Source organism: Nelumbo lutea, chromosome 4, assembly GCF_056320005.1.
Source record: "Nelumbo lutea isolate HS-2025 chromosome 4, American lotus-T2T, whole genome shotgun sequence".
In the NCBI taxonomy this organism is placed as follows: domain Eukaryota; kingdom Viridiplantae; phylum Streptophyta; class Magnoliopsida; order Proteales; family Nelumbonaceae; genus Nelumbo; species Nelumbo lutea.
This window is the reverse complement of record NC_142687.1, coordinates 42,949,773-42,961,532: the sequence shown is the minus strand read 5'-3', so window position 1 is coordinate 42,961,532 and position 11,760 is coordinate 42,949,773. Positions and strand designations below refer to the sequence as shown.

The 11,760-nt window shown below is 32.2% G+C and overlaps 1 protein-coding gene across 2 annotated transcripts; it reads left to right on the top strand.

The window, feature by feature from the left end:
- Positions 1-982: 982 nt before the first annotated feature.
- Positions 983-7,731, top strand: LOC148855460 (disease resistance protein RGA2-like). Of its 2 annotated transcripts, none has more exons than XM_088981994.1 (5): positions 983-4,331; positions 5,957-6,206; positions 6,948-7,012; positions 7,227-7,345; positions 7,474-7,731. In XM_088981994.1, exon 1 carries the CDS (start codon positions 1,111-1,113, stop codon positions 4,291-4,293), a length of 3,183 nt encoding a protein of 1,060 aa, XP_088838120.1. In that variant the 5' UTR covers positions 983-1,110; the 3' UTR covers positions 4,294-4,331; positions 5,957-6,206; positions 6,948-7,012; positions 7,227-7,345; positions 7,474-7,731. The 2 variants fall into 2 exon arrangements, with proteins under 2 accessions (XP_088838120.1, XP_088838121.1); XM_088981995.1 differs by having other exon boundaries at positions 7,217-7,345.
- The last annotated feature ends 4,029 nt before the right edge of the window (positions 7,732-11,760 follow it).

Here is an 11,760-nt window from a genome sequence, read left to right as displayed (position 1 = left end):
ATTTGATGAGTCTTGGAGTGAACACAGGGCTACCGAAGAGTTGAATCTGGAGGAATGCAAGGGCAGTTACTTGTTACTCTATCGATTTATGACTTTTCAAATTGAGTATTAACACACCATTACAAGCAGTACTACTTATTTGTCAGTAATTAAGGATCTGTTTGGTTTGTAGCTAGTGAGAATAATAATTGGAATCAAATTTTGTTAGAATCGGAATTGGAATAGTCTATTTTTATAATCTGTTTGATTCAGACAGGAATCAAAATTAAAAATAGAATAAATTGGAACGAGATTTAATTCTCAAACAAAAGAGAGGGACTCAAATGGCGGAATATCATTCCAAGAGAAGTACCTTACTGTGCGTGTACCAATTATCAAAAAAAATAGAAGAAAAACATTGACAGACCTGTTTTCATCATGCTAGGGCTTGCTCTTCACTAATCACTATGCGTGAACAAGATAAATCTATTTCTCGTATATACAAAATAGATCTAATATTTCTTATTCTTTTCCATCTCATATGCGAGTCCTGATCTGCTCCTCGTACCGATCTCACAATACCATACATCCCAAACATCTCCCATATTTTATATTGTTAATTATAGAAGATGTTCACAATACACGATGGAATAGGGCTGTGAGGTTGGTGTGAGATTCGCTATGTGAGAAACAAGTCTCGATTCTCTCCCCCTCCCACCTATAATAAATTATTGGAAGCAAGTTGGCAGTTGGGCCAGTTGGCAGATGCAGCCGACATAATCACATAATTGGGTTCACTACTCGCCAAACAATTAGGTAGTGGTTTTACTGGTTTCAATGGTCAAAACCAACATTCAATTGTCCAGCTTGATTTCTTATTAAAAAAAACAAAAAAAAAAGGATTTTCTTTTTTATTTTTATGAACTACTCTTTTACATTATTATTATTAAGCAAATACATGGTAGGTGCATTTTGTCTTTAGCACAAGCAAGAAACAGCACCCCTCTGTTTTCTTGTGACCCTTCATTATAAAAGCATCTGACACTCAAAACAATACCCAGCAAATCTGCCGGCATTTTTTTCCCGTTCATCAATTGCCATCCCTCCAATTTGATCGATCAATTGTTAACTATGGCTGAAGCGATTGCATCCCTTATCTCAGAGAAACTAACCCAGTTTATCCAACAAGAAGTAGAGCTGATTGTTGGAGTTAAAGAAGAGGCTCGAAAACTCTTCAATGCACTTGAGATAATTAAGGCCGTGCTTAAGGATGCAGAGGAGAGGCAAGTAAAAGAAGAGCCAGTGAAAGCTTGGCTACAACGTCTCAAAGATGTAGCTTACGACATTGACGATTTGGTGGACGAATGGAGCACGGAGGTTTCGAAATCAGAAGCACAAGGAGATGATAATGCTTCCATGAGCGTGGTGAAAAAGGTACGTTCAACCATAAGCTTGTACTCTCATTGTTTGTGTTTCAAACAAGCATGTCTCCGGCATAACTTTGGCCATAGAATAAAGGATGTAAACACAAGGGTAGATGAGATTTTAAATGAAAAAGATAGATTTGGGTTCAAAATCCACAACAGCACAAGGGAGGAAGCGATCAGTAGACCAGAAACTAGACAAACCAGTTCTTTGATTGACATATCCAGCACAATAGGTCGGGATTCAGAGAAAGAACTAATAGTGAGCAAACTGCTGAGTGAGGGTAAGGGTAGTCGGGAGGAAATGAGCTTTTCAGTCCCCATCATCTCCATAGTTGGTATGGGAGGCTTAGGCAAGACAACTCTTGCCCAGCTAGTTTTCAACGATGAGAGGATAACTGCCCATTTCAAGAATAAAATTTGGGTATGTGTGTCTGAGCCTTTTGATAAAGTAAGGATTGCCAAGGAGATTGTTAAAGCCATTGACAAGGAGATTCAAATTGATAATGATATTTCATGGGAACCATTACATAATCTGTTGAGCAATTCCCTTGAAAATAGGTTCTACCTACTTGTTCTAGATGACATGTGGACTGAGGATGAGTTCGATTGGGAACCCTTAAAGCTTTCCCTCAACCGTGGTATACAGGGAAGTAGGATTCTAGTCACAACACGCAAGACAAAAGTTGCAGAGATGTTAGGCACAACATACCTCCATAATTTGGAGGTATTGTCTGACCAAGATTGTTGGTCATTGATAAGTAGTATAGCATTAGTGGGAAAAACAAAAGAAGAGTGTGAAATGTTGAAAGGCATTGGCGTGGAAATTGCACAGAAATGTAAAGGCTTGCCTCTCTCAGTGAAGTCCATTGGAGGGCTCTTGCGCTTCAAGAAACCAACTAAACAAGATTGGCAAGATGTGTTGGCTAGCAGCATATGGGAATTAGATAAAATTAGGCAAGATGTTTTGCCAGCTCTTTTGTTGAGCTATTATGATTTGCCATCGCAGTTAAAACAATGTTTTGCATATTGTGCCATATTTCCCAAAGATTACGAGATTGGTAAGGATCAGTTGATCAAGTTATGGATGGCACAAGGTTTTCTTGATAACAGTTCATCACAAAGAACATTGGAAAGGAGAGGTGAAGATTACTTTGATATTTTGGCTGTGCGATCATTTTTCCAAGAATTTCATACAGTTGATGAAAAGACATATTGGTGCAAGATGCATGATTTGGTACACGATTTTGCTCAACTTCTCACGGAAAGGGAATGCTATGTATTAGACATTGGCAACAACATCACGCAAGAGCCGAGGTACAGAGATGCCCGCCACATAACTTTAATAGGAAATGATGATGATGATGATGGTAATGATCTGAGGGAGAAGACCATCCCCTTGTCCATTTACAAGGCAATGAAGCTAAGAACTCTACAACTCCCTCAAAAAGTATGTGGACTCTCCGGTTTAATCGATAAATTAACATGTCTAAGGGCATTAGATTTGGGAGGCACTTGTCTTAAAGAATTACCAAGCAAGATAGAGAAGTTGATACATCTAAGATACCTTAATTTATCTGATACTGAACTGAAAGAATTGCCTGAAACATTGAGTAATCTACATAATTTGCAGATTTTGGAGCTTAATTATTGTTCAAAGCTTTGCAAAATTCCCAAAGCAATTGGAAAATTGACTAAAATGAGACACCTTGAAATTGAGGGTACTGAAAATTTGCACTACTTACCAAGAAGCATTGGTAGATTAAGTTCCCTGTGCACATTATCTAAATTCATCATAGGTGGGGGTGGAGGGGGATGTACAATTAAGGAACTAAATGACCTCAAGTTCCTTCAAGGGGAACTAGAAATAAGTGGGTTGGGAAGAGTAAAAAGTGAAAATGAGGCTAATGTTGCAGACTTAAAGAACAGAGAAAACATCAGCAACCTGGTATTACGCTTTGACGGCAATGATGGTGAAGATGACAACTTGAAAGAGAGGAAGATGGAGAGCGTACTTGAGGGTCTCCAACCACACAAAAACTTGAAGGAGTTGACAATATATGGTTACATGGGTACCAAGCTAGCAAGTTGGATGGTGAGAGATGATAGGTTGCCTAATCTCCGCTTTCTGCGCTTATATGCATGTGAAAACTTATGCAAGTTGCCCCCTTCTCTGGGAAAGCTACCATTTCTTAGACGTCTAGTGATAGGTGGTATGGATAAAATAAAACACATGGACATCCATATGTTTTTCGGAGTCGATTGGGCTGATGTTGCTCAAACCGGTGATGGGGCTAAGAAAGCATTCGCAAATTTAGGCAGCCTTCAAATCGGTGGAATGAAAATTTTGGAAGATTGGGATCTTGGTACGGGAGAATTTGATGGTAGAGAAACTAATTCCATTACTTTCATGCAACATCTTTGTGATTTGATGCTTTCTGATTGCCCTAAGTTAAAAGTGCTGCCCCCTCTCATTTTCTATAATAAAGCAGCACTGCATATAAGAGATTGTCCTCAGTTGACTTGGACACCATCCTCATCTAGACTTCTACAACACCTTCACCGTTTGGACTTAATTGGGAATGCAGAAGCATTTTTAAGGTCATTACCATCAGATAATAAGATCGATGATTTAACAATACGGTTCTCACCTATCAAGTCACTTCACAATGTTTTTGGGAAGTTTCACACACTCGAGGAGTTGTATATCATTCGTTGCGAGTACATTGATTCTATACCTGACGAGTTGCAGCATCTCTCCTTGCTACAAAAACTGTATATCTATAAATGCCCTCTACTAGAAGAGCGTTGCAGAAAGGAAGTAGGAGAGGACTGGAAGAATATATGCCACATCCCCCACATTGAAATCAGTGGAAGAAGAATCCAATGACAGATTCAGCAGCAAAGCAGCATCAATTATGACTAAAGGTAAAGGCATTTTACCTCATGGAATTCCCTTTCCTTTATTTTCATGTCAAAGTCAACAATTAGATTTCTCATAAACTTATTAACAAATCAGGTGGTATTTATGAAAGTACATGGGTGGATTTTGATTGATCAAAGCTCTTTGCGGTATCATGTACACTTTTTGGCATCATAGATCTTCTCAGACATTTTAAAAGAAATGGAATTATATATAATAACCAAATACTGAATTTCAATTATTCTAAAAATTTAACAAGTTCTCTCTTCCCTAGTTTTATTTTTTTTAGTTAAGGAAAATCACCAGAACTTCATACATTATATTATTTATATACAACTAAAAGCTACCAAAATGTCAAACTACTAAGGGGTGTTTTACAATGTGAATTGTTTTTTTTTTTTTTTGTTGTGGTTTAAAAACAAATCAAAACCATTTTATCTGAAAACAGATTGTTTCTTAAAACTAAAATACAAGAAACATGTTCTTGGTTGTTTATGTGTCTTCTGTTTTCAAAACTGAAACAAAAAACATGTTCTTGAATTATTTGATCCAGGCCCAATTAATTTCATCCCCATTCAAATAATTTTTGTCATACTTGTGCAATTGACCTAGATTTCTAGGGTTCGTAAACACCTATAAATGTAACTTTTGTGTCAATAATCTATGATCTATGAGATAAGATTAGTTGAACGCTTTTAACTGTTCAGAAGGCTGTGGAATCAATAATAATGTTCCACACCAGTGATAAAATACATGAGACCCATAACCATTCGATCTCTCAATGTGGGTCTCATGTATTTTATCATTGACATTGAACATTACTATTGGTTTCATAGCCTGCTGAACAGCTGAAGTGTTCAGCTCATCTGAATTTTACCAGAAGTACCGAAAGCTCAACTTTACACAGAACTAAAAGTTAATTACTTCATTGGTAATTTCCTTTCAATAAAATTATTTGGCAAAGTCATCCATACACAAACTTCTTTGGGATATTTTTTATTTGAAAAACTATATAAAAACATTTTTCTTTTATTCCTTCCAAATCCTTCTTACACCATTCATCTATTATTACTAGAGATTGACCTTAAATGTGAGCCTTACATTCTTTGTAGTGTATACTTCTTAGTTTTGAGTGGATATTCTCTATTGGTAATTATGTGTTTAAAATTAGCACTTTTTTTGTGAAAAAAGATAAACACATGTATGAGGAAAATAGTCTTTTTTTGAGAGTGAAGAGTATTCACTTCTTGGATATTATTTTTCAAAAAAAAAAAATAGAATACCATGTGTTTGAATACTCATAATTTAGCCAAATTTACCTGTGACATTTACGCACTTACACTTGGCCTCTTTCACCATCTTTTTTATTACATGTACTGATAGAAAATTCCTTGCAACCAATTAGCCTTCGGACCACTTCAAAAAGATTATATATAGAACACCATCTGACTTGTTGCAGATGCTAGACCTCATTGAGATGATGCAATGCTCCACTTTCGTGGTATACAGTGCATTTATAACGGCTAGAAGAAAACAAATTTTTATATTTGGTATTTCTTGTAGAGGTGCGTTTTTTAGAGGTGCTTATTAAGCTTTGCCATTTTTTTTTCTTTCTTTTCTTTCACCACAGATGCAAGAAAAGACCATGGAAGAATGAAGATAACAATGGTTCAGCATAGATTTCAATCGAAGGTCGGACATGATCTCATTGATTACTGGCGTATAATAAGAATGGAAAACCCCACATTTAGAGGACTATTGCACACGAAGGATTGGATAGAGATGAAAAGAAGATTTTGACTCATGGAACCAAACTTGCCAAATCTGAGTTGGGTAATTAGATTGTTTCTTCCTCCAAGTACTGAAAAGCATGGTCTGAGGTATGTAATTTATCATTTACTTGCAAGATGTGGGTGATAGCTTATAAACAAGTAGTGGACTATGGGATTGGCTTGGGTTAAGTGACACATGATTGTTAATTGCAGTCTGTGATCCTCAAAGCTTAACAAATGGCAGATCTTCACAAGATCAGGACCATCAATGGATGAGTCCCACCTAAGAGAGAACTTACACAAAAAAATACCATAATCAGTTGTCTTCAGACAATTTGCTTTGATTGTACATATTGAGTTGCTGAACCTACTGTTATGTAAGGCTTACTGCGTGTTGGCCTTCTAGCAGTGGGCATTATATGCGTTTCTGGTGCTTTTCTTTTTCTAATTGGTTCAATTGAAAATCAAGACTAATTACTGCAAATGGACTAGAGAAAATTACTGCCATCGATGCTGCATTTTGTAGTCGGTGGACTACAAATTGAGAGTATTCCCCAAGTTATGGTTGTTCGATGTTGTGTCCTTCTCCATATTTGGACTGCAGTTTTGAAAATAGTCAGCATTGTTTGTGACACCATTGTAGTCCCTTCCTAATCGAAAGAAAATGGAGAACAAGGACAATGACAGATCTATTTTTATTCTTTTTGCAAGTTGAAAACCCTTTGGCTGTGTTTGTTTTATTTTTAGTAGTTTAAGATTAGCTCAACTTGTATCTTCACACATTACATATAAGACTCCTCTGTTTTTCATCTTAAGAACTTGCTCATGTGAAGGTGATTCTGTTTTCAGATGCTCTGGTGGTGACTACATCTTCAGCAGCTTGCATAGCCGCCATCAACTCATACTATTCCGAGGTCTGCTCATTTGTCTTTCATTTATGTCCATCTCTGTTTTGGTTTGGATGCCCAACGTATTGTCCATTTCTTGTTGATGAAAAATCTGCAGAAAGAAAAGCAGATAAAGGTTTTTTTAGTTCACTGTATCCCTTATAAGAACAACTTCTATTACTACCTTTGACAAATTTAACAATTTCTTCTCTTCCTTAATCTACCTTGGAGGCTTGGACAGGTGTAAGCCGAGTCACACATAATTCTGACCTTGTGGACTTGAATATTGGTCTCTGAAAAGCACGTAAGAGATTCAACCAAGAATTTTGAGAAGGGCATTTTGTAGTCGTATCCTATTCAGTAATCTCCCACCCTTCTCCTTTTTTTTTTTTTTTTTTTTTTTTTTTTTTTTTTTTTTTTTTTTTTTGATTATCATGAACAACACAATTTTTTTATTCACTAAAACTGACTCAGGCTTATTTATGCAGGAACAAAAATGAAGTGTTGAAATCTAATGGGAAATTTTGGAAGGCTTCGTTATTGGTGAGGAAAGCATTATCGTGACAGCAAACTGGAAAAGCAAATTTCCAAAGCATAATCTGTCTCCAATGGACGTAGTTGCCTGTAAACCTGCCATTTTTTTTTTCTTTTTGATTTAAAATTCAAGACAGAGAAAATGTCGTCCAATCTATTTGTGGGCACTGAGCAGTCATATTTTCAAATCAAACACCAAATATTTGTGGGCATATTTTGCTTTTTCCGAAATTGGGTGGGAGTGTGTCAGATGGACGAACTCGGAAGAGAAACAAGCAGATCTGCTACAGGTTTGACCGTTAATTTGGTTAATTGACACTTGTATAGATGGAACGGAAAACCGAATCTAATATAAACTCATTAAGTCTGGATCGGTCCAATTCAATATTTAACGACCCTCTACATGCTATTCCGTATTCCGTACACTAAAAGCTTCAACAGTAAACAGAGAGGAGCCCTCTCCATACACTATTTTGCTTTGTATAAGAGAATAGCAAAGACATATATTATGCACAGGATTTATCAAGAGAAATAGAACAATAAAAATTGATAACGATTATAAGAAAGGAATGCGATTTTGTTTAAAATGATTCATAGTTATTTTAGTAATTTGTTACAAAGATAATTTAGTAATTTGGGTTAATTATATAACTATGATTTTTTTTATAAATTAAAAATTTTTATTTAATTGTAGTCTATTATAAGAAATATACATATAAAAATTTCTATCTATATTTTAAAATAAAATGTGTTATCTAAATATAAATGTATATAACCCCCTAGGTCAAGTTAACTTGGGCCTTGCCCTCTAGGGATGTCAATGGACTCTGAAAGTTCAATACCTAATCGACTCTAAATCCGATTATCCTAGATTTGGGTGTTAGAACTTGCATCTAATTAAGAATCGGACCAGGTGTAGATTTAACCCCATCTAATCCAACTAAAATTCGAGTCCAATAAAAATTTATTATTTTATGTATATATGTAGTATAATTATGTATACGTATAAACACTATGTATAATTATATAAAGTTTATGTTGATAAATTTAATGTTTTATATTTATATACAATTGTTATACATATATAATTTAAAAATAATTAGATTTTTTATCTTTTTAAAATGTTTGGTCATTTTGTACACAATAAAATGGTTGTGGATTAAATTTGAATCCAATCCAAATCCGACATAATAATTAGATGTAGATGCGGATCTAGAGATTTTGCAATCGAATGTGGATGTGGATGCAATTGGATCTAATCAAAATCTCATCCATCTATAGTCTTACTATCCACATTATGTGTACACTTGGTACAGATTTGAGTTAGATCAAGCTCAGAAGAAAATAGCAGCTTGAGCCTGAAAACTTGTGGGTCTAGCCAGGTTTGGCCTTAGTTCTACAAATGAGCATCCCTAAGTAGGAGCGAGTCATATGACATTTATAATTAGACCATTATTAGTTTTATTATTTTAATTATTTTTTATAATATTTTATGTGGAAGGCAAGTGGTTCATTTTATTACTTTTAATATTTTTACTTTTTATTATTAATTTTAATTATCCTATTAATATTACTTATTATTAAATAGAATTCAAATGTATTTTAATTTTTAATTTATGAATTATTATTTTTTTAGTAATTTTATAATTTTTAGTAGTTACCAACTAAAAACTTGCTAAATTTTCATATTTTTATTAATTTAAGTTCTTTGTTTTGAAAATATAATTTTATGAAAATTAACTAGTACATCTATCAAAAGAAAGTAAAACTTTAAGAATTATTTAAATATTATAATAAAATTATGTTTATTAAAAACGCAAAAAATATCATAGACTTAATAATATTCATATTATTAATAATTTTATACTTTTATGAAATTCATAACAAAATTCTGTAGTAACAATATAAATTATAATTTTATGAATTATTCAATTTAAATATTATTAAAGCTATAGATATTTAAAATTAAAAAATATTATTTAAATTTTTTCAAAAAGTAAATATTATAAATAAAAAAAATATTAAATATAGTACATATCACAATATTTAATATTATGTAATAACTTTTGAGATAAGTAAAATTTAAATAATGAATTTTTTTAAATAACGAAATTATGTAATAAAATTAAAATAACTAAAATTTAAGTAGTTAAAATAACTAAATTTTACATAGTTAAAATAACTAAAGAACTAAATAATGACATTTTAAATAACTAAATTTTAAATAGTTAAAATAACAAAATAATGCAATAAACTTAAAAATTTTATTAAAAGTAGAAAATCATTATAATAGATTTCATGATAGTTGAATTAATAATAAATTTATATATTACAAAATTAATAACAAAGTTATGTAATAATAGTATAACTTATAATTTTATGGATTATAGAATTCAATAAATAAGTAATATTGAAATAACTAAATAGTAGTATTTAGATAAATAATATTGTAAATAATTAGTTGTAAATATTTTACATATTAAAAAATAATAAATAAATCATATTTTAAATATTATTTAAAAAAAATATAAAAGATTAAATAAGAAATATGTAATTTAAAATTTTTTAAATATTTAGAGGTATTGAAGCTTTCAAATAACAAAAATAGATAACAAATTTCAAAAAAAAAGTTTTTAATAGATATTAAAAAATAAAATAATAATTGCAATTATTAACGTACTAATAATAAAAACATTATTTCACTTATATCAATTAATAATTCTAGAAAGTAACTTTCAGAAAATTGATATTTAATAATAATAATTTTAGAATCTCAATAGAAACTTTTGTTGTTTAATAGAAAGTTTTCTATATATAACTACCTTATTCCAACGGAGTACTCTCAAACACTCTTCAATTTAGCCTTTCTTGTTCCCTCATGAAGCCACTTTATCACTCCTTTCTCCCTCTTTCATAGTCAACTCTTTAATTATTTAATTAATTAACAATATTAGCAATACATTATTTCACGATATTTATTAATTTATTATGGTATTTATTTAATTAAATATCATAATTAATAAAAATTATTGTTACAAAATACATATAATATTATTAAATAATTAAATAAATACCATAATTATTAAAAACTATTGTTAGTTAATGAATTACTAATTAAGTATATCAAAATACCGTTAATTAATTAATAGTATTTTCACAAGTACTATTTATTAATTAAACAAATTAAATAATTAAATAAATACCATAATTAATGACAAAAATATCATTAAAAAAATACTGTAATTAATTATGGTATTTACTTATTTTTTTAGGTATTTTGGTAATTTTAGTAAGCATGGGGGTATTTTAGTTAATTAGGGTTTAAGGAGGCCAAAACAAAATTCTAATCTAATGGTGGGTATTTTTAGTTAGAAAAATGAAGGGTGGAGATGGATTTTAGTATATAAAGTGGTTTTGCATGTACTAGTCAATAAGATTGGCCAAATAGGCTTGGATTAGGCAGATCTAGAGGAGTAGTGATTCAATTAATTTATTAACTTTAAAGCAAAATCTTGGTGTGATGGAGGGGGAAATGATGAATTTTTTTGTTGAAATTTGGCAGGCTGGTGTTTTTGAACATTATAGGTTGATTGTTAGGGTCATACTGGCCCAATTATGTTGAGAACGAGAAGATTTAGAAATGAGCTAATTTAGTCAATGTGAAGCTTTCAAATGAAATCATAGTGTAATAGAGGCAAGCATAGGTATTTTGGGCTGAATTATTGTGGGTATGGCTTTTAGGTGTGTAGGATCTTATGGAAGCATCTCATTGATTTTGGAGGGCCAAAATCATGAAAATTTATGGGTAGACGTTTTAGGTGTGTCTAGGTTTCAATTATATGGTCTAATTGATTCAGAGGTGTTAGGATCAATGAGATTTGGGTTGTAGGTGCTTCAGGCTAATGAGGGGGTTCGAAAAGGAATCTTGGTTTGATAAAAGAATAAACTGAGAGGAATCTTGGGTTGTAATTAATTGATGGTGAGTTCATTCATAGAAATTTAGTTTTTTTATGGTATTAGAGCCAGGCTTCTCCATGTCAAACTCCACTTCAATATTTGCTACTACAACCCAGCCAACTAGTACTATTGTGAATCTAAATCTCCATGATAAGTCATTTGGTTTCTATTAAGTTAGATTACACAAACTATTTGTTGCGGCAATCTCAATTTGTTATTGTGCTCAAAGGTTTTAAGGTTATGAGTTATATAGATGAAACCATTACCCCACCCACAAAGACTAT

Excerpts from the sequence above, each read along its gene's own strand:
- LOC148855460 (XM_088981994.1), top strand. The coding sequence starts at position 1,111 with ATGGCTGAAGCGATTGCATCCCTTATCTCAGAGAAACTAACCCAGTTT.